The 24168-nt window shown below is 38.4% G+C and overlaps 1 protein-coding gene across 2 annotated transcripts in view; it reads right to left on the bottom strand.

Annotated features, from left to right (window-relative positions):
- The window catches only part of RTN3 (reticulon 3), a 62337-nt gene extending 39735 nt beyond the window's left edge, over positions 1–22602 (bottom strand). Inside the window, exon 1 of one of the 2 annotated variants that reach the window (XM_069566023.1) lies at positions 22080–22602. In XM_069566023.1, coding sequence (XP_069422124.1) covers positions 22080–22224 — 145 coding nt within the window. In that variant the 5' untranslated portion in view covers positions 22225–22602. Of the gene's footprint in view, positions 1–3957; positions 4010–22079 lie in introns of those variants that run through there. The other variant, XM_069566021.1, reaches the window with a different exon arrangement.
- Positions 22603–24168: the final 1566 nt, after the last annotated feature.

Genomic DNA, 24168 nt, shown 5'->3' with positions numbered 1-24168 from the left:
ATCTAGAAACAGGTAAGCAATAATAAATATTGTATATTACACTTCTTCCTTAAAACAGTGAATAACTTGGGATTATGCTAGTTACCATTTGGTTACTACCCAGCCTCAGGAAATTCATTACTTTTAGTTGGTAATATAGAAAAAGCATACACCAGTGAAGAAAGGGTGCCAGCCTGTAGTAAGCCACTAAGTTACGTATTCACATACATACTATGCTTATTCACAAAAGGGAGGCTTGAAATATTCAGGTATAGGTTTTCCTACACTTGAATTTTCTCATGTTCACAAAACAAGAGGGAAAGACAAATAATCGTGCAAAACATATCAGCAATTTTCAGCCAAAGCATTAAAATAGGAAGTTAGCCAGCAGACACTTTGCAGCCAAGCTAGATCCTAAACAAAAAGTCTATTTTGTACAAAGAAAAATGTTTTGCTTTTGTAAAAAAAAAAAAAAAAAAAAAAAGGCTGTAACTGGCAATTTTTTTTCCCCTCAATGCTTGCCCCAAAGTTCAGTGTTTAACTTCCTATTCCATATGCCTACTGCATTACTCAAATTATTTGCAAATATACACTACTGCAAATGTGCTTCCAATTCTGGGTGGTGGATAGATCCTTCTTATAATCTTATTTTCAACCACTTTTCTTCCAATGTTTTCTACAGAAAATTGTAGTATTTTCCAGCCTCTACTTTTTATCAAAGATTTCAAAAGGAGAAACCAAATTTGATTTTGTATCTGATGGAGGGAGTACATCCCCCAGATGATACTAAATTACAACACTAACAGCAATAATACGCTTAAAATGGTCATTTCTGCCTCTTGTGTTCTCATGTTAACATGACATCCTAAAAAAACTGTAAACCTTAAAATATCACTAATACATCATCTTCACTGGAGGTAATGGTTATAATATATGGACTTCAGAGTCCTAGGTATATCATTTACTCACTGTGTGACCTTGAACAAGTTATTTCACCATTTAAAACCCCAATTTCCTCAATTAGTAAAAGAAGCAGTACCTTTTCTCCATAAAATTGGTTGTGAGGATTAAATGAGATAAAAAAGTACTAGCCACAGTAAAACCTCAAAACAAACAAACAAAAAACAACCCATCCCAAATGACCACATAAACTACATCTATACCTCCTTATTTAACAGTACAGGAAAACGTTAGAATTTACTCCATTTTGAAATGCTCCAGGATTAAGTTGAAATTTAAATCTGCTTGATGAACTAAAAAAGGAATTAATAAGCAAAAAATTGGAAAGGACCTACTCAGGAATACAACTTACTTAAGAAGAACTGATTATTCTTGACATTCTCAACATAAATTAGTTTTCAAAAAGCTTAACAGGTTAGCTTAAGTAGTTGTATACTTCAAAGTAGTACAACTTAATAAAGACTACATAATTTCCTTTTGAAAGATTTAACTGCCCTTTCTTCTCAGTCCAAATTAATGACAACTTTGGGAATTCCCTGGTGGTACAGTGGTTAGAACTCAACACTTTCACTACTATGGGCCCAGGTTCAACCCCTGGTCTGGGAATCAAGATCCCATGAGCTTAGCAGCATGATCAAAAAACAGAAAAAGACAAGTTTTAGTACATGCCTCTCCTTGAAGTCCAATAATGATAAATATATATTTCAATATTAAAAATGTCATTCTTAAGCATGAAAATGCCATTTTTAATTACTGCTACATATTGCTTAATATGGCTTGAAAAGAGTGAAAGTGAAAGCCGCTCAGTTGTGTTCAACTCTTTGTGACCCCATGGACTGTAGCCTGCTACGCTCCTCTGTCCATGGAATTCTCCAGGCAAGAATACTCGAGTGGGTGGTCATTCCCTTCTCTAGGGGATCTTCCCAACCCAGGGTTCGAACCCAGGTCTCCTGCATTACAAGCAGATTCTTTACCAGCTGAGCCACCAGGGAAGCCCTAATATGGCTTGGATATATATAAGCAAGGCACAATTCTCCAAGGCTAAATGGCTGAGGGATATGAAAGCCAGAGACAGATTAGCTGGGTTAGTGCCAGTTATGGACTCAAAGGTACCTGCTGGCGACAGTCACTCTGAAAGGCTGCAGCTGGGTGGAACTGGTCCTTGCTATTCTCTCCAGGGGGTTTAATCCAGTTAACTAAGTCCTACAACAGCTTCCTTTCCCTTGCTTTTATTAAGGCAGACTAGAAGCTACCAGTCTTGGCCACCCTAGAACACACCTAATCACTTGCCAAAGAGTGCCCTCAAAAGACTGAATCAGCTGATCTCTAGACCTGCCAATGAAGTAGAGCACCAGCTGGGTTGCTTTTCCATTATAGGAGAGAATGCTAGTAATAGAGGCTAGATATGACATTTTTAACTGCTTTTTTACAATACAATACCCTTTTAATAACAACATACTCTGAATCTGCACTGGTCAAAATAACTATAAAAGGAAGAATGACAAATCTATTTTTTTGAACAAACTCTCATAGTCACTGTGAAACTGAAACCTGCTTGAACTTTTGTTTTAACTAGAAAAATCCCTTTTATTTACCTCTGATTTGCGTGTGCATATAGTTTCTCCTAATATGGATTAAAGTAATTTTTAAAACTATGACATATCTTCTCAACATTCTATATATTAGGCATGTTGTGATTAGGTTGTATTGTCACACTATTTAGACTATCAATTATTTCTATATGAAAAAAGTGACTATGAAGAAAGTATCTTAAAAGATCTGAAATACTTTGAGAAAATATAATTATTTGTTCTATTTACACTATATTTTTAACTGACATCCTCCAGAATAGAATAAATATCTATTTGCCTAAATTATTAAATTTCTCATGAGGAAAAAAATACCCTTAAAAATATAAATCTAGTTGGGTTCTAGATGTTGAGGATCAATTTTTATGTTTATTTCCTAACATTCACAAAATATCTATCTTTTAATATACACAAGTTAATTTCAAAGGTCATAATTTGACCCAGAAGATATCCAAATTCACACAGTGAGGCACATTATAAAGGAGTTGGGGACTCTAATGCTATCAGTCTGAAATGAATGCAATAAACTGTCTATCATGTTTCCCAAAAAGCAGATCAGACTCTGAAAAAAACTTTTACTACGTTTATTTTATCCTATTAAGTTTTTTATTCTTACAAGGTGAAAGTCTTCCTAATAAACCAGCATGCTCACTTTCATTCCAGCTAGGACAATAAACTCTTTGAACACGGCTTCTTAAACCTATCTAGTGAGTTTAATTATCTTTTTTAAAATAATGATTTTCCGTTGACCTAACCCTGAGGTGGAGTACAAGAGCACAAATGAAACAGCACTTTTTTAAAATGCAAATCGAAGCAGCACAAAGCATACTCTCTTCCATATAGCTATCAACTCTTATTCCCTTCCTCATAAAACAACCCCCCCAAAACACCATAATTTAATCTCCAGGAAAACAAGCCTCGCTTGCCAAAAATTCAATTGACTTATTTAGTGTTCCCAGGCAATCTGGAACTGGCCTAGCTCTTGGGACGAATCTCAGGTAAGTCCACACTAAAGTATTCTAGCTAGGATGGTCTATTAGTTCAGTGGAAGCACAGTTTTTTATAGTTTTCCCAAATGCACTACCTCTCCAAACAAATTAGATAACTGCAAATCAACAGGTTGAATGCATTCTGGACAAAGTGTGTTTTCTGAGCTGTAGTTCTTTCTACTCCAAGTTCTTTGGGCAAGTTTTTAATTTTTAAAATACTCAAAGTTACACCTAAAGCTTATGCTATGTTAAAGGGTCCACCCAGCCTCATTCTATTTTATTGAGCTTTACAATAAAGTCATTAGGAGTTGCTAACTTGCATTTAATTTTTATTTTAGGGAGTTTGGGGGCAACAGAAAACTTGTGCCTCATTTCCCCAGTTACAGCCTCTTTCTCAACATTTTTCTTTTATTAATGCACACAAAAAATGACAGACTTGCCTTGTGAGGTCGAAAATAGAGATACAGGCTGAGAGGAAGAGGAAGAAACAAAGGAATCTGAAAGAAAATATACAGCATGAGAATTTGACAACCTCACATAGGAATTTGAGCTTTAACTTATTTTTTTAATTTGGCAAAGCATTGTAATTTCACTGGGTTTAAGGAAGAGGGGAAAACCCAAATCTGTATTTCCGATTACTGTTTTCACTCACCTGGCAGCAAAACCTTATTTCATTTTCAAAATGCATTTCTAAAAGTTAATTAATTCAATTTTTTCTGTCAGATATTCTCACCCACAAAGGAAGAAAAGAGGAACCCCTGAATTTTTAAATAATCTCAAGAAAGATAATGCTCCCCTGCAACTTCATGCAGGAAAGAAAAAATAGGTATCTGAGTACTAACTAGTTTTGCTTAAAACAATTTTTAACTTCATTTTGAGAAGTCAGCCATGAATATAAGCATTTAAACACGTATAGTTGGCAACTATGTAAAACTGACGCTGAATACTGAAAAAAAAAAAATTTAAATCACAATTAATCCACTGGGAAAAACAGGACCAATGTAAGAAATCTCCTATCTCTAACACTGGGACTTATATTTCTCTAAATTTGGCAACATATATCAAAATTTTAAATGCATAGACTTCCCCTACCAACCCCTGAGCATATTCTTGAACTTGGTAAATATATCTGCATACATATACAAAGACGATGTACATCAGGGAGGATATTCATAAGAGCATTGATTATAAACACCGTAATAATCTAAATGACCATCGATAAAAGCCTAGTTAAATAGTTACCTCCAGATAAGGGAATAGTTGCCGCTACAAAAAACAATGAGATACAGCTATGTATGTTGATATGTTAAATTGAAAAGCAAAGTACTGAAGTTCATACAGTGTGCTTCCATTTGTTAGCTGGCAACAAAAGGAACTTTGAGGTCTAGGGCAGGAGGGAGATTTGCTTTTCATTACAACCTTTGGCCTTTAAAAAAATGAAACAAAGAATATAAACTGCCTTCAGTAAAAATGGGAAAAAAATTAATAAAACAACATGTGAAAAACAAAACCCTGAAAAAGTACCCCTAAGTATACCGATCTTTACTTAACTCCTTTTTCCCTTGTAATTATAAAAATGTTTTCACAAATATCAGAAATAAACTTAAAATGAGGAGATTGCTTTAGAGGACTGGGCCACTGCTATACCTGTAAGCACTAATCTAAACACAACACAAGGAATATAGCCTATATTTTATAGGAACTACAAATGGAGTTTAACTTTTAAAAATTGTGAATCTTTGTACTGAACATCTGTAATTTACATAATATTGAACATGAACTATACTTCAATTAAAAAAAGAAAACTATTTAGTTGACAGAAACGGAGCACGTTAACACCAAGGCAGAACTTAGTGGACAAGAGGCAGTAATTTGGTAACTCAAGACCAGAATTTTAAAACCCACTGTTTTTTAATTATCTTAAAATGAAGCACCACATTTACTCCTACCACTGAAAAACAGTATTCTTTTCTTTCTTAAAACAAGCATTTCTATTTAATGTTTCCAAATGGGTTAATGTCTACATGCAATTATCTTCAACATTAAATCTCTGCCAACTGAATAAACCTGAAAATCCAAACGCTAAGTAAGCCTGATGCTAAAAAAGATTCCATGAACCTACCTTTTCATTTCCACCTGACACTCCCCTAATGGAAAATTTCAACACAAAAATTTTTATGCAACACCATCTGTTCTGATACAGGACACAGATAATCAGAAGTAGTTTGCAACAATATTGCAAGAGCTCTTTTAACTTACAAAACCATACTGTATTCATATGCCATATTGATGCAGGCAACTGCACCCAAAAAACGTGACCTTAATTCACAAATACTAATAATTATATCAAATATTATCGAAAAGTAACTAAGTCTAGGCACTGTAACAATGCAGAGATGATGGTTCTGCCCACAAGCAACTGAAAAAGACAAACCAGTAAAACTGTTTGCATTATGGGAAGAATGCATAGAGCAGAGGCAGAAGAGATGATGTTCATCAGATGAACAAGACAAGGGAAGGCAGTCTGGAGAGAAGGAACATCTGGCCAGATTCCAAATAGCTTTGAATATCATACAATGAAATTTGAATTGTATCATATGATGTGTAATGAGGACTCAATGAAGGTAAGGGATTGACAATACCTCACGTGTTTTAAAAACTCAGGGTAAAGTGAAAATGAAAGTTGCTCAGTCGTGTCCGACTCTGTGATACCATGGACCATACAGTCCATGGAATTCTCCAGGCCAGAATACTGGAGTGGGTAGCCTTTCACTTTTCCATGGGATCTTCCCAACCCAGGGATTGAACCCAGGTCTCCCACATTGCAGGCGGATTCTTTGCCAGCTGAGCCACATGGGAAGACCAAGAATACTGGAGTGGGTAGTTTATCCCTTCTCCAGGGGATCTTCCCCACCCAGGAATTGAACCAGGGTCTCCTGCATTGCAGGCGGATTCTTTACCAACTGAGCTATCAGGGGTAAAGTATGGACTTAATTGAAAAGCTCCTGAATAATCTTGGCAAGACATGAGGGCTTAAACTAAGGCAGTGAGGATGGGAATGAGGGGATGGATATGGCAGGAAAGAATGGGCAGGATTTTGAATCACTGGATGTTGGAGACTGGAGAAGCAAAAGTCAAAGGACTGAAGAACTACATGAAATGTGGTCAGCTAGGGTATGAGGAGGAATTCTTTGTATTAATTTCTACTAAGAAATAAGCTGTCTAAGGCATATCTATGACAAAGTTTAATCCTTGAAAAGCTATGACAAACCTAGACAGCATATTAAAAAGCAGAGACATTACTTTGCCAACAAAGATCTGTATAGTTGAAATTACGGTTTTTCCAGCAGTCATGTATGGATGTGAGAGTTGGACCATAAAGAACGTTGAGCACTGAAGAACTGATGCTTTTGAACTGTGGTGCTGAAGAAGACTCTTGAGAGTCCCTTGGACTGCAAGGAGATCAAACCAGTCAATCCTAAAGGAAATCCATCCTGAATATTCATGAAGGACTGATGGTGAAGCTCTAATACTTTGGCTGACCTGACGCTAGGAAAGACTGAAGGCAGGAGGCAAAGGGATGACAAAAGATGAGAAGGTTGGATGGTATCATCAATTCAGTGGACGTGAGTTTGAGCAAGCTCTGGGAGATGGTGAAGGATGGGAAGCCTGGCGTGCTGCAGTCCATGGGTTGCAAACTGTCAGACACGACTGAGCAACTGAACAACAACAACAAAGACGTATCTGATACAGTCAAAGCTATGGTTTTTCTAGTCGTCATGTATGGATGTAAGAATTGGTCCACAGAGAAGGCTAAGTGCCAAAGAATTGATGCTTCTGAATTGTGGTGCTGGAGACAACTCTTCAGAGTCCCCTGACCTGCAAGGAGATCAAACCAGTCAATCCTAAAGGAAATCCAACCTGAATATGCATTGGAAAGACTGATGTGGAAACTCCAATACTCTGGCCACTAGATGCACAGCGCTGACTCATTGGAAAAGACCTTGATGCTGGGAAAGATTGAAGACAAAAGGAAAAGGGGGCAGCACAGGATGAGATGGTTAGATAGCATCACAATTCAAAGGACATGACTTTGAGCAAACTCTGGGAGGTAGTGGAGGACAGGAGCCTGGCAAGCTACATTGTCCATGGGGTTGCAAAGAGTCAGACACGACTTAGCAACTGAACAACAATAAGGAATATCTAAGTGGAAACTGTTTACCAATATGAACAGGCTCAGGAGACAGGTAAGGGTTATAGGTAAATATCTAGGAGCTAACACCTGGGTGAGAACTGACACCACCAGAGTGAATGAATTTGTCCAGGGAGAATCAAAGAGGTGTTAACAAAGGAATCTTGAGATACATGACCAATATTTACAGAGACTCTAAAAAGAATCACTAGTAAAGGAGTCAGAAAAGAGTCAATGTGGGGGAAAATGTTTTGTCACCTGAAGAAAGCTTTAGAGAATGATTAACAGAATTAAAAGCCAAGGAGTGGTGAAGACTTTGAAACGGGTCACTGAACTTAAGTAATCAAGTAATTCAGCACTGATGACTCTATGGTTAGAGGGAGGAGGGGGCCAGCCACTGAAAACTGAACAGAAGTTTAAAAAGCACTAAGAGCAAGTGTGCAGAGTATGGATGATAAAGAGAAGGACTAAAAACTGGGCACCAGTGAGAGAGAGGTAGAGTTGAAAGAGATTTTTTAGGAATAGAAATGACAAGTGTATTTATATAGAGAAAGGCACAAGTAGAAGGAAAAATACTGAATATGAAAAAGAAGCAATATTTGCAGGAAAAAAGTCCAGAAAGTTGCTAGAAGATAAGGGATAAATGACCACAAGTGGACCTGATGAAACCTAATTCCAGTATGTAATCAGATTTATAAGTAAAAGAATAAATCTGTGCCTATATGTAGTTATAAGACTGTTCATCACAAATATTAAGGAAATTTAATAAAAGTTACTAGGGACTGCTTAAATAGGTTTTAGTATATCTACACAATGGGATATTATTCATTAAAAGTTGTACTGTTGATGAGAATTTATTCATACTAAATGATGCTGATAATAAATGAATAAAAAAGAGCATTACAAAAGTAATTTTAAATAATGTGACCCCATTTTGGTAAAAAATACAAATTCATTTAAGAAGAAAAATGGATAATGATATTTACTCTCTGAGTAGAGGGATTATGAGTTTTTTCTCTTGCTTCTTTGAGTTTTTGAATATGAGGAACATGTATTATTTCTAGAGATTATTGTTACAAAATGAAAGGATATGCTACTCATTGATTTTTAATTTTCTTTATATTTTTGTTTACTAAATTTTCTATTATGAACATACATTTTTCTTATAATTCCTAACACATACCTGTGCTTCCCACCTACATGAAACGGATTAGTTACTTTAGAGGGAGAAAAAGGACACCTAAAATAGGATCTCTGGCAGGTCTCTCAATGAAACCATTTAGTGACTAATCTTACTAGTCTTTATACCACTGGATTTTCAATCTTCATAATAATTTAAGCTGCAACAAACTGTGAAAACTACAACAAACAAACAAAAACTTCTCTTCGAAAACAGAGCTTCATTTCACGTACAGAGTCCCAAGTGTCTACGATAGACACTGAATTAAATATTTATATACATATTAAATCAAATCCTTACAAAAACTGAAGCTTATAAATGTCAGAATCAAGATTTAAACTTGAATGTTTTTTGAAAGCCAATGCTGCTTCTCTGTCTACCAGCCAGATCACTTGTCTCTTCTGCTGGTCTGTAATGTATGTGCTACTTATCTCAAAATTTACTAATCAAGTTTATGTATACATATTTTTGTGGTGGTTATACTTACGACATTCAGTTTATTAATTTAATTACATATGAACTCAGAATCAAATTATACAAAGTAATACACTTAACATTTAGAAATACGAAGTAATACACTTCAATTAATATGAAGTAATACACTTAACATTTAGCTTTGTTTCTATTAACATTTCATGAATTTATTTAATTTTTCACATATATCTTTGGCATATATGTGCATCTTTATCATGATAGGGTACTTTTTGAATAAATGATTTTGAGTAAATAATTTTAAGTAATCAGAAAAGTTGAGCAATAGACTTTTCCAGAGCCCCGATCCTCTCATCTATGTATGTATTTTCAAGCCCTAGGATTATTTTATTATTTATTGAATCTTATTTCTCATGGGTTAGTTATATAAACTAAGGATTTAGTGTCACTTGTTCAAAATTTTTATAGATTACACTTCATTTAAAGTTACTTTAGGGACTTTCCTGGCAGTCCAGTGGTTAAGACTCCGTGCTTCCACTGAAGGGGGTTAAGATCATTGGTTAGGGAACTGGGATCCCACATACCATGAGATGTGGCCAAAATAAAGCAGCAATACTGATAAGGCTATTCTTAAAACTGGTCATATTCCTTGTGCTGTCTGATATCTCCCTGTAGCTATCTATTTCATTCATGGTAGTCTGTGCCTCTGCATCTACTCCTGTATCTTGCCCCAGCCCTTTCCCTTTCCTGACTCGTAACCACTAGCTTGTACTCTGAGTCTGTTTTGTTATACTCATTTTCGTTAGATTCCACATGCAAGTGATAACAGACAGTATCTGTCTTTGTCTATTTCTTCTTTTGTTCTCTTCCCTTGTGATTTGATGACACTCTTTAGTATTATGTTTGGATTCCTTTTTCTCTCTTCGCTTTTTTTGGGCTGCACCTCACGGCTTGCAGGATCTTAGTTCTCCAACTAGAGTTTGAACCCAGGCCCTCAGCAGTGAAAGCCCAGAGTCCTAACTGCTGGACTGCCAGAGAATTCCCTCCACTCTCTTTTGGGTGTGTATCTATTACAGATTTTTGGTTTGCGGTTACCACGAGATTTCTATATATGTGATTATTTTAGGTTGCTGATCTCTTAATTTCAAACAAATCTTAACAACCCTACATTTATACTCCGCTCCTCTCTCAAGTTTATGTGTTAAAACTCCATCAAACAAAGACGATGGAGAGATCCTGTCCCCATACCTCTTAACCTTACCCTCCAGCAGTATGCTGAGTAGGTAAGCAGTGGAAAAACGGGGAGGAAAAATAGGAAAAAGGCACACCAGTGGAGGTTTCCAAATTCTTATCAAGCCTGTGTTAGACGGATTGCTGGGGGGCGGGGGGGAGAGAAAGACAGAAAAAGCTTTGGATTGGATGTGAGAGTCAACTTTTGATTTAGATCAGGAGAGAATACACTAATAAACCTGATTGTTTGAATTTTCTAAACTGCAGTAAAAAACAGTTTCAATGAATTACTTATTTTGGTGGTATCCATTCCTTCAACACCAGCAGAATACAGACTACACTGTTAGAGAAATAAGTTATTCTGGGAACAACTTTGTAGAATGACTTCTATAACGTCAAAGCTTTTTCCTTTGTGCTAGTTTCTACAGATTATTAAAACTTCTTCTAGTACATAAAAAATGAAGTGTTTGAAATTTATCTAAAATTACTATAATGAAAATAAAAAATTAATCAGTTCTTTCAAACATCTTTTCTTATTCTAATTTTAAAACAAATTATTTTTGGACTTCTCTGGTCGTGAAGTGGTAAGAATCCACCTGCCAATGCAGGGCACACAGGTTCAATACCTGGTTCGGGAGGATCCCAACTGTCCCTGCGCCACAACTACCAAGATGGCACCTGTGCTCACCAACAAGAGGAGCCACTGCAATAAGAAGCCGATATACCACAATGAAGAGCAGCCCTCGCCTGCCTCAACTAGAGAAAGCCCTCGTACAGAAATGAAGACCCAGCACAGACAAAAATAAGTAAATTTTATCATTTAGCTACCCTTTTTGCTTTATAGCTGAGCCCCCCTACACACACAAAAGGCACTCTTTCCACTCTCATAACCACAGTTCTTTCTTTTTTTAAATTTATTTTTTCATTGAAGGATAACTGCTTTACAGAATTTTGTTTTCTGTCAAACATCAGTATCAATCAGCCATAGTTGTACACATGTCCCCTCCCTCTTGAACCTTCCTTCCATTTCCCTCCCCATCCCACCCCTCCAGGTTGACACAGAGCCCCTGTTTGAGTTCCCTGAGACATACAGCAAATTCCCATTAATTATCTATTTTACATATGGTAATGTAAGTTTCCATGTTACTCTCTCCATACATTGTAGTTTTGATTTGCATTTCTCTAATAATGAGCGGTGTGAGCATCTTTTCATGTGTTTGTTAGCTGTCTGTACATCTTTGGAGAAATGTCTGTTTAGGTCTTTTCTCCACTTTTTCAGTGGGTTATTTGTTTTTCTGGTATTGAGTTGTATGAACTGCTTGTGTATTTTGGGAATTAATCCTTTGTCAGTTGTTTCATTTGCTATTATTTTCTCCCATTCTAAGGTTTGTCTTTTTACCTTGTTTATAGTTTCCTTTGCTGTGTAAAAGCTTTTAAGTTTAATTAGGTCCCACCTGTTTACTTTTGTTTTTATTTCCATTACTGTACGAGGTGGGTCCTAGAGGATCTTGCTTTGACTTATGTCATCGAGTGTTCTGCCTATGTTTTCCTCTAAGAGTTTTATAGTTTCTGGTCTTAGATTTAGGTTTTTACTCCATTTGAGTTTATCTTTATGTATAGTGTTAGAAAGTGTTGATGTAGCTGTTCAGTTTTCCCTGTACCACTAATTGAAGAGGCTATCTTTGCCCCATTGTATATTCTTGCCTCCTCTGTCAAAAATAAGGTACCCAAAGGTGCGTGGGTTTATGTCCGGCCTTTCTATCTTGTTCCATTGGTCTATATTTCTGTTTTTGTGCCAGTACCATACTGTCTTGATGACTGTAGCTTTGTAGTACAATCTGAAGTCAGGAAGGTTGATTCCTCCAGCTCCATTCTTCTTTCTCAAGACTGTTTTGGCTATTTGGGGTCTTTTCTGTTTCCATATGAATTGTGAAATTTTTTGTTCTAGTTCTGGGGAAAATGCCATTGGTGATTTGATAGGGATAACAGTGAATCTCTAGATTGCATTTGGCAGTACAGTGATTTTCACAATATTGATTCTTCCTAGCCAGGAACATGGAATATCTCTCTATCTGTTTATGCGGTCTTTGATTTCTTTCATCAGTGTCTTATAATTTTCTGTATACAGGTCCTTTGTCTCCTTAGGTAGGTTTACTCCTAGATATTTTATCCTTTTTGTTGCAACGGTGAATGGGATTTCTCTGGTTTTTCATTGTCAGGATATAGGAATGTAACTGATTTCTGTGTATTCATTTTGCATCCTGCAACATTGCTAAATTCACTGATTAGTAATTTTCTGATAGTATCTTTAGGGTTTTCTATGTACAGTATCATGTCATCTGTAAAGAGTGAGAGCTTTATTTCTTCTTTTCAAATCTGGATTCCTTTTATTTCTTTTTCTTCTCTGATTGCTGTAGCTAGGACTTCCAAAACTATGTTGAATAATAGTGGTAAGTGGACACCCTTGTCTTGTTCCTGATCTTAGGGGGAATCCTTTCAGCTTTTACCACTGAGAGTAACGTTTGCTGTGGGCTTACCATATATGGCCTTTACTATGTTGAGTAAGGTTCCTCTTATGCCCATTTTTGGGAAGAGTTTTAATCATAAATGTATGCTAAATTTTGTCAAAGGCTTTTTCTGCATCTATTGAGAGTATCATATGGTTTTTATCTTTCAGTTTGTTAATATGGTATATCACACTGCAAATATTGAAGAATCCCTGCATCCCTGGAATAAACCCAACTTGATCATGGTGTATGAGCTTCTTAAAGTGTTGCTGAATTCTGTCTGCTAGAATTTTGTTGAGGATTTTGCATCTATGTTCATCAGTGATACTGGCCTGTGGTTTTATTTTTTTGTGTCATCTTTGTCTGTTTTTTTCATGACCACAGTTCTTGATGGCAACTCAGGATCTCAGTAAAAACTGCTAAACTGAGCCAGTTACTGTCCTCTCCCTCATCAGAGCTCCAGGAACAGGCAGACTGATTTTCTCCCCAAACTTTATGCCATTTTTTCCTTTTTTAAAACCTTTTTGTGCTTACTAGACCTCCACTGCATTACTCATACCTACTTGCCTCTCCCCAAACAATTTCTATTTCATGATTAAAGCTTTCTCTATTAAAAAATTATTTTAGAAAATTTTATATTTACAGAAAAGATTGTTGCTTTTATTCAGCACTGTTTCTGCTGTTGTTAACATGTTATATTAGTATGGCGGTATTGATAAATGTCACAATTAAAGAACTAATATTGATACATTACTAATAACTAAAGCCCATACTTCCCTGAGATTTCAATAACTTTTCCCTAATGCCCCCTCCCTGTTTCAAGATCCCATCTAGGAAACCACATCACATTTTGTCATCATGTATCTTTAGCCTCCTTTGGACTATGACAATTTCTCAGGCTTTCTTTACTTCGATGATCTTGACAATTTTGAAAAGGACTGCTCAAGTATATTTCACAGAATGTCCTACAATTTGGGCTTGTCTGATGTTCTTCTCATTGTTAGACTGGAGTTATGAGTTTTAGGGAGGATTACCACTGAGGGGTAACCCTTCACTGAAGTAAAGGGCTGCCTTGTCATACCACATCAAGGTATGTACTATTAATATGACTTATCAGTGATGATGTTAACCTTGATCCCCTGGCTGAGGTAGAGTTTACCAAGTTTCTCCATGGTAGTACTTTTCCCCACCCTTCTATACTGTACCCTTTGGAAGCAAGTTACTAAGCATTTCCCCCACTTAAGGCATGGGGGAGAATCTACATAAACTGGCAGGCTAATTTTTAATAATTTTAATTTACTAGAGCTAACATAACTATTATAAAAATAGACCAATTAACAATGTTTTGGCCCTCTGGAATCAATAAACCAAATAAGAGCTAATATCCGTTCAACTTATTTGCTATTGGAAACAAATTCCAATCGGACTGGAAGCACCTTATGGCTAAGGATCATCTTATATGTCCCTGCATCTTTCATAAGGCACAGAATATGATGGTCAGCATACAGTAGAAGACACAGGATATGGAGGCTTGAACATTTATAGAGCCTTAGCAAGAGTTTAAATTGTTATTTGAGAAACAGACTTTGAGTCTGGACATTAGCCCTACTAATGTAATAGTTATGCATTTCACTCTAGGAGAAGTCAAGATGCTCACTCTGTTACAACACAAAAGAGTTGGAAAACTTTCTTGGTACATATGTAGAGTAAATGCATATGCAAACTAAGAGGAAAAATAAGCAGAACTCTTCTTGCAAAAGAAACAAAATTAGAAAGTCTGACAAAGAAACAAAATGAAGCATAAAAATAGTAAATCAGTTACAAATGTTTTAATAACCCAACTTCTAAGTAGCGCTATATTTACTGTTAAGAATATTTTACTCTTCTGCAAATAATGTTTGAAACATATTAAATCAAAATCTCAGATTCTGTTAGAAGATGGAAATCAGACTTATTTTAACACATTTTAAAATTCTGCCACATCATACTAGGTTACTACTGAGTAGTTAATAGAAGCGAATCTCTAATACACCAAAATGTGGCATTGAAGTGGTTATAATTTTCTGGATTTAAAGCCATTAGTGGAAAATACTAGAGTCCAGAAGTAAGTAGTAAATGAAGACAATCTTAAACATACAGTATATATGAAAAGTCTCTCCTCAGCACCGAAATGAATATATCAATTTCCATATGCAGAAGGTTTTACAAAGTTTACAATCTGATTTTCAAAAACAAAATTTTCTTAACCTGAGGTTTATGAGTAGATTTTATAGTAGTTCATGAATCTGTGAAAGTTGATGCAATACTTCAGTTATATGCATTATTTTCCCGGGAGTAGAGGTTCTCCATCTACTCATCCATTCCATAATGATAAAGTCTTTGCTCTCATTAAAAAAATACAAAGGCCTGCTCTGTGCCAGGTTCTGACAGGCATCAGAGATAGAGCAGTGAATAAAACAGCAAAAATCTCCACTCTAATGAAACTTCTATTTTGTGGCAGGCAGACAATATACAAAATAAATAAGTCAAATACTGTAAGACAGATTATGACAAGTGATAAGAAAAATAAAGCAGGAAAAGCCCGTAAGGTGTTTTTCTCTTATGCAATTTTGATAAGGTAGCCAGGCAAAGATCTAAGGGTGGTGAGAAAGCGAAGAGCTGTGAGAATGTATGAGGGAAGAGCATTCTAGGCACAGTGAACAGCAAATAAGACACTGAGGGAGGTATTCCTGGTGTGGAAAACAAGATCAGTGTGGCTAAAGCTAGGTGAGCAAGGGGCAGGCTAGGGCCAGATATTACAGGGCTTCATAAGCTTTCTAAGGACTTCAGCATTTAATCTGAGTGTGATCAGAAGAGACTAGGGCATATGCCAATGAGTGAAATGATCTGACTTACATTTTTCAGACTCACACCAGCTGCTGTGTGGAGAAAAGACTGAAGAGAGCCAAGAGAGAAAGTCTGGAGATCAGTCAGGAGGCAACTGCAGTAATTCAGGAGAGCTATGACAATAGTCTGGACCAGGGTAGTAGTGATGGAGCTTGGGAAAACTGGTAGTCACTGTAGAATCAGTAAGATTTGCTGATTGCTGCGTAAAGGAAAGAGAGGAATCAAGGGCATTTAAAATGAGGAAGAGAGACTTCTCTGGCAGTCCAGTGGTTAAGACTCCATGCTTCCAACACAAGGAAGGGTTCAATCCCTGGTCAGGGAGCCAAGATCCCGCACACCTCACGGTGAGGTTAAAAAAAAAAAAAAATGAGAAAGAGAAGTAACCACTGGATTTAATAACATGGAAAATAACTGGTATATTTGATGAGAGAAGTTTCTGTAGAAAAGTGGAGCAAAAAGCCACCTGGCTTAGAAATCATGGGACCAGAAGTGAAGGTTTCTAAGTTAACTGAACTTGGTTAACCAATAACTGAATTTAAGAGGGTGACAGAACTATTTTTATCACATGTTGTTTCAAATTTGAAAGAGAGGCAGTGTACGTATTTGAAAGAACTGAGTTGGATCCTTAATCCCTGTTTCATCGTACCTTTAACTTCACAGCCACAATGCTTGATGTATGCTTAAATATTTGTTAAATTAACTTAATGTACTGGCACAAATTAAACCATAAAGCAATACACAAGTGTAAGACATAAATCAAGTATTTCTGCCTTTTATGTAAAATGAAGACAATGCCCACTGTTGAAATGCTTTCAGGTGGCTCCATATTAGTTTTGCTAAAAATGTTTTTCAGAATACCTTTCAATATGTCCTCAAGGGCAAACTGCCAGTGAGGAAGAAGTCTAGAGAGCGCCTGTCTCCAACACCACGCCCCCACCCCCAGGTTATGATGATGTGCTTATGAGGAAAACTGAACCAACAGACTGGAAAAAACAGGTAAGAATGTTTTTTTGAAATTTAAAGAGACCATCACAAGAGGAAGCTAACTGCTAACAATTACCCACCCTATCACAAAATGTAAAACAGAAACACAAATCCTATAAAGTATTTACAGGGATTTTCTGCAGGAGTTCCGCAGTGGTCCACTGGTTAAGATTCAGTGCTTTCACTGCCATGGCATGAGTTCAGTCCCTGGGTTGAGGAACTAAGATTCCTGCAAGTGGCAGAGTGCAACCAAAAACAGAAAAGTAAGAAATAAGGGGATTTTCTCTGAAATTGCAGTATTACAGAGTAACATGTCCTACTCTAGTAACAGATGTTACTAGTCACAGATATGTAGTAAAACACTGCAATGATGCAATCATAAGCAATACTGATTACAGCTAAATTTACTTAATATACATGCGAGCGTGCTAAGTCACTTCAGTTGTGTTCGACTCTTTGCAACCCCACGGACTGTAGCCTGCCAGGCTCCTCTGTCTGTGGGATTCTCCAGGCAAGAAGGCTGGAGTAGGTTGCCATTCTCTTCTCCAGTGGATCTTCCCAACCCAGGGATAGAACCAGCGCCTCTTAAGTGCCCTGCATTGGCAGGCAGGTTCTTTACCACTAGTGCCATCTGGGGACTTCCCCGTGGCTTAGACGGTAAAGAATCCATTGCCTGCAATGTGGGAGACCTAGGTTCAATCTCTGGGTTGGGAAGATCCCCTGGAGGAGGGCATGGCAACTAACTCCAGCATTCTTGCTGAGAATCCCATGGATGGAGGAGCCTGGCAGGCTACGGTCCATGGCGTTGCAGAGTCCGAACTGAACCGACACTATTGAGTGACTAAGCACAACACAGCACAGCGCCACCTGGGAAGCCCATTCAGTGTACACACTTCTCAAAAACACCTGTAACATACCCCACGATCCAAAATAATTCTAGAAGCGCTGTTATAAATAAACGGGATAAAACTTCAGTCAGTCTCCTATGCAACTCCTGAATGACTTAAATCATATGAACATAATATCAACTTGGTAATTTTCATCTAAAAAGTTATACTACAAAATTTATATTTATTTCATAAGTCTGTACAATTAAGGAGGCAGTTATAAAGTCATCATTAACGATAAAGTTGGACACAGACTATAAGGTATGTACATACAACAAATACACATAGTTAATCATTTATTTGGAGCTTTTGTAATTCTGCTCAGAATTACAAAAATGGTAGTTCTAGGTTTATGGCTAAAGAGAAGTGCCCTTCTACAGAACAATGTCTTGACTCACACAAAACTGGCAACCTTAATGTTCCTTCTGCCCTTCAATGACACGTCACCAATTCCTTCACTACCAAGCTTCATTTACAGATGCTTATAAACTGCACAAGATTAAACAGATGACTACTGTATCAGTAAGGATATATAATTTCCTCATCACAGAAAACAGTTGGACACGAGTGAGGGACTGGATAACACCACCACCACAGAATACAATAAAAGTGATATTAGTTTCATTTTGTTTACAGACCATCTCTAAAATAATAAAAATAAAAACACCAATGCTCTTACCAGCTACTACATAAACAATTCCTTAGAGATTTCAATTTAAGGAAGGTGTAAGTGTTAAATATATGTGGACTGGTTTGTTTGATCAGAATGGTTAAATTATTTGTGAATCTGACTCTAAAAGAAAACAGCGTTAAAAGGTATCTTCTACTCCCAGGGGATCAAAACCATTCAAATCAACAAGCATTTGTGAACCATACTACATGACCATTCTTGCCCTTTCCTGTCCTCTTGCTTCCAGTGACAGGAGTTTTATAATGTATCATAACTATACTTATGGTCAGCATGCTGCAGAAAATATCTTAGCATACTGATGCCAAGCGACCTATGAAACATCTTGGCTTCACCCCCAACTTCTTTAACAGGTCAGTTAAGTGAAAGGAGTGGCAGCTCTTATAAATATGAGGGGTCAAAAGCTGAAAAAACCAATTCACTTTTATAAAGAAGAACAAAGTATAAGAGCATCCTTTACTGTGAGAAAGATTTATGATTTCTCACTTCTTATTCAATTGTTCTTTGTATCTATATATTTTAAACCTATAAATCGATGTATCAAATACTAGGTATTGTTATTCAATAAAAGTTAGGATTTAAGGGCAGCAAATTTGTCTAGGTCACATTCCTGAGGCTCAGGATGTGCACAAGGTGATATAATAAGCATAGACAGGACTGAAATATAGGTATCTCTGGAACTCAAGTCTGTGTGTTTATCACCATATTACACACTCACTGCTAATCTGACATGTGTACAATACAGACTTCAGTGTTGAACAGGTAGGTAGTCAGAGGTTTTTTTTTACTTAAGAGTTAAGACTGAATATAAATTACATAATCATGCGATTGACTGATATGTCAGAACAAAGCGTAAAAATGAAGCCATAACAAGTACATGGAACAACTCAGTTTCTCGAGTGAGGAAAGAAGTAATTAAAACAAAAACTTATGTGCGTGTTTTTTTTTTAAGTTGTCCAAGCTGTTTTTTGGCTTTGAGCTAACTTCCATGAACAGATACAAGAAATGTAGCTTTATTTTGGCACCATGATTTTCAGAGCAATAATAAAGAACCGTCTCTAGCAAGTTAAAGAATTTCAAAGGCGATAGACAGTAAACTATTAAACCACTTTTAAAGCTCAGGCAATAGACAGGTGTCTATACTTGATATCTAGTAAGGCAACCCTCATCCTAAAAAGAATACTAATTATTTATGTATCTTTCACCTCAACCTCAAATTTCTGCCTCTGAAATCTTTGTTGTTCTTCAAAGGCAGAAATCTGGGAAGCCAATCCTGGCTCCTGACCTTCTCCAAGCATACATCACTGCCAGCGGCACTAACACTGAACGCACTGGATGAGAGAGCGCTATCACTAATCACTTTTTAAAAAATATAAATTTATTTATTTTAATTGGAGGCTAATTACTTTAAACTAATCACTTTTAATTAGAAATTAAATTTTAAAATTTGTTACTAAACAGGTAGGTCTAGACACAATTGTTTCCTGCAGGCATCAAGTGACCATCTACTCTTTTTTTTTAAACTCTTATTTTAAGTTTCTAAAACCAAGAGAAGCTTGGTGAATGAAAATGAAGCTAAAAGTTGACATTAACACCTACAGATTTTTAAAACACGGTAAATTTTTAAAGAATCCATTTTATGAGTCAAATTTTGTAATAACAAACTTCATCTTATTTTCATGGTGCAAAAGCCTGAGACATTTCCTCTGAGAGATGGAGAAAACATGTAGCAAGGAGGAAGAGCTCTGGCAATGAAATTCTGACTATACACTACAGTGTCTTAAGCTAAACTTTTCAAGTAGTGACCTGACAAATGAGGATCTTGCACTGAACTCACTAAAACTGTATTAATGATTTTTATACAATATTAATACACATTTGCAGTGGATAAGAGTTCAAGGTGGCGAAAGTATCTATTTTTCACGTGTATCAAAAATTTAAAATCAAGAAAATCAAAAGGTATGCACAAAAGGGCCAACAACGTAAGAGTAACCAATGACAAGTGATTAAAGCCAAAACACCAAGTTGCTAAGTATATAAGGAAGCTGCTGTTCATCTGGACCGTTGCCCAGAACACAAAAATTTGGAGGAGAAATGGTAGTGGTTTAAAGGGGACAGGGGTTCTAAATTTGCTGCCTCATTCCTTTATCTGGACAGCTCATCTTGGCCTTGCAGAAGCTTCCTTTGATAACTGTTTCTACTGAAATGTCCATAACCACACTGGAAAATCCGAACGGGTACCAAAGCATTTATGTGGAAATCCACTGTTTGAAAAACACCTAGAGAATATATTTAAAGCTAAGATAAATTTTGTTCTTTAGAGAATCAATGCAAGATTCTCGCAAAGGAGACAAGGAAGCATTTTAAAACGTCTCAAAATTCTTTAAGGTAGCTAAATAAAGAGCAAAATTATCTGTACTCCCCCGAGCTATGGTCCTTCGACAAAAATCTTTTCTTCTTCAAAGACTGAGTTCCTTTAAGAACCACCACCACCTGCTCATGGTGCTTTTTTTTTTTTTCCCCTCAAGAAGGCATCTGCACTGCAGATCTCCGCCCGAGGGGAGCTTGCCAGCCAGCCCCCACCAGCAGGCAGACGCGTATACAATGGAAACTAAAAGCGGCCTGCAGCTTCCCTCCTAGTCTTTCATAGAGATGCGAGGAGAAGGGGGTTCCACCAGCCCCCTGCTTTGTCTGAATTTTCTCCCCCTCCTCCCTTTCTGCGGGAAACACCCCCTTTTGTTATACTTCGATCAATAACAGCCGACAAAAAGCATGGAATTAAAACGTCGATTGCTTGGCATGACTCTATCTATTCTCTTCTAGAATATAAGCTGCTAACCTCGTGTCCCCACCCCCACGCCGCGCCAGTGAAGAGCAGGCTGTGTTGCAGATGCAGCCACGGATCCATCTTGGACCGTCAGCAGCTCCCTCCCAAATCTTCCCTGAGCTATTCTCATCACGCCTCCTTCTACCTCCGAGCCTCTGAAAAATCGGGCATTCCGACTCAGGCCACAAAAAAATTATTAAAGGCGGATGAAAACAGTACAGAAAACGGCTTTAGTGTTTCTATTAAACTTCCTCATTCTCCCCATGGGTAACCGAAAAAAAAAACCACCCCATATTTTCTGGAAGACAACCATGAACGGCTGCTTCTGTCAACACCTGTCTGCAAACCTGCAATGCAACCCAACCCTTTCACCGCCATCCCCTCAAAATCCTAACAGGGCATTTCTCCTACCACCAACCTGCCCCGATCCTCTCAGTCTCTCTAATCCTCCACTAAATCACCCCGGTTCAGAGGACAAATTCGCACCCCCCCTCCACTGGTGTCTTGCGCCCACCTGCCCAGTCTCGGCGTTAACGCCCACCCGCGGGAATATCTCCCCTCCCCCAGTCTGTTTTCCCCACACCCCGTTATTTCCTCACCGCCTGCAAGACCCGTCACCCCCCTCCCCCTTAGCCCATTTTCCAGACGCTCCTTCCCGGGGCTGAAGCCTCCAGGACGCGAGGATGATGTGCCGTCCCTGACCCCCTAGGGTCCCCCTCCCGAGGTCGGGGTCCCCCGGCGCGCCTCACCCGCACAGGAGGAGCTGCAGCTCTTCGTCCCCAGGGCGGGGCAGGCTCCCGGGCTCCCGCTGCCACCACCGGGCGCAGAGGACTCGGCCCCGGAGGACGACGAGGAGACGGACGGGGACTGAGTGGCTGCCGACGGCTCCGCCATGGCTGCGCGAGCAAAGGCGGGAGAGGGGTGAAGAGAGATGTGGGACGGGAGACAGGGAGGGGAGAGAAAATAATCCGGCAGCTGGCTCTCCAAAATCGCCTCGCCTCTCCTACTCCGAGGACAGACTCCGACGGACTGACTGACTCAGCCGAGCGCCGCGAGAGGGCGGGAGAGCGACCGCGCAGGCGCACAAGGGCCCTCGGGCGGGGGGCGGGGGCGGAGACGGTCGCCTTGCGACCACTGACGCAGGGCGCAGGCGCAAGAACTGTCCCTCGGCGCTCCTCCGGGGAAGCAGGGCCAAAAGCTGCTCCGCGCAGCGCCAAGGCCCTTGGAGAGGTGGGCGGCGCCCCTCGGGGACCTGGCGCAGGGGGCGTGGTCAAACACCAAGCTCCGCCCGCCACTGCGGCCGAAGTTGAGGAGGGGCCCTGCGGCTTAGTGTTTCTCCACGGATTTTTCTGTGATTGTTTTAGCTTAGACTGATTATGTGTTTTAACGATAGAAATTTCTTTTTGCTTCCATTATTGAAGCATATCTTTCCCGCAAATTCCAGAGCCGATGTTTTTTGTCTGATGCGTTCCTACTCGTGACTCCGATGGTGACAACCACAGTTGTAGGCCCACTCTGCAAGGTGATTTATGGATTTTTCTGGATATATCCTAATACCCCATCACCATGAGGGACAGATGGTACGATCTCCCATTTGGTAGGTGGAGAAAGATGCTGTACAGAATGAAAAACTATTCCAATAACATTGCAATGCAGCCGCAGAACCTGCTTCACGTTCTTATGTTACTCTTCCCCAAAAGGGGTCCCAAGGTTGCCAGTTCCCTGTCGAATAACTAACAGAGAAGACATTCTGAATGAAAAAAAAAAAAGGGAAAGAGAGAGAAACTAATGAGAAAGATGAGCCAGAAGATAACAGCTTGGCTGTGGTTATGGGATGGTAAAATTAGGGGTTAAAAATTGAGAATATGGCACAAAAGACATATAATTGAATTTATTCATTGCCTAAAAGGGGTCCTTAGTGGAAACTGTATTTGAAACCAGATACTATCTAATTTATACTGGATTTTACTCTTTTTGGCTTCTCTGGTTGCCTTGCAAAATTTAAAGCCTTTTACCTACAACTGGCCAAATGATTTGCAATGTGCATGATTCTTTTAAAAAAGGGAAATGTAGACTAGGAGTAATAAAAATCAAGGCTGTAGGTCTTGTTATTGCTAAAGCAGCAATCAATGACCCCAAGGACAATTGCAGGATCAGCAGATCCTGTAAAGATGCAGCCTCATGAAGAGGGAGGTAGCCAGCCAAGCAGCCACAGAGAGGGAAAGCTATCTGACCAGTGGAAATCTTCTAGAACAGGCGGTGAACTACATCTGCCCTTGACAGAATTTAAGGTCAGGTAAAGCTGAGACAGGAGGAAAAAAAAAAAAAAGAAAAAGAAAAAACTTCTGGCCATTGAAACACTCTTAAAAAAAGACACAGAAGAATATTTCCCAAAATAACTTTGTGGCAAATATCTTACTCTAGCATTTAAAGCATCAGTTGATACTGCAGCAGCTTGTCCTTTGGATGACAGAGAGAAATGCAAGCCAATATGATAATCAAACCAGTTAGCTACCATTCTGATAAATATATAAATTTTAAGCATTTATATTATTAGGTGCTGGATAAAGAAATGAATGATGCTGGTCCCTAACTCTGACAGCAGTTGCTAGGATCTGCAGATCATGCCTGGAAAGGAACCCTATTTCCATATCTAGAAAGAGAGAAAAGAAGATAAAAATCGAGACACTGATGTGGTCTTGGTGGTCTCTTTGGACCCTTCAGATTTTTCACACAAGAGGCCTTTGTGTGGGGACTTCTCTGGTGGTCTAGTGCTAAGAGTGTGAGTTAGCAGTGCAGGTGGCCCAGGTTTGATCCTTGGTCAGGAAACTAGATCCC

Source organism: Ovis canadensis, chromosome 21, assembly GCF_042477335.2.
Source record: "Ovis canadensis isolate MfBH-ARS-UI-01 breed Bighorn chromosome 21, ARS-UI_OviCan_v2, whole genome shotgun sequence".
NCBI classification, from domain to species: Eukaryota; Metazoa; Chordata; class Mammalia; order Artiodactyla; family Bovidae; genus Ovis; species Ovis canadensis.
Note: the sequence above shows the minus strand (reverse complement) of the source record. Positions and strands in the feature narration are given on the sequence as shown.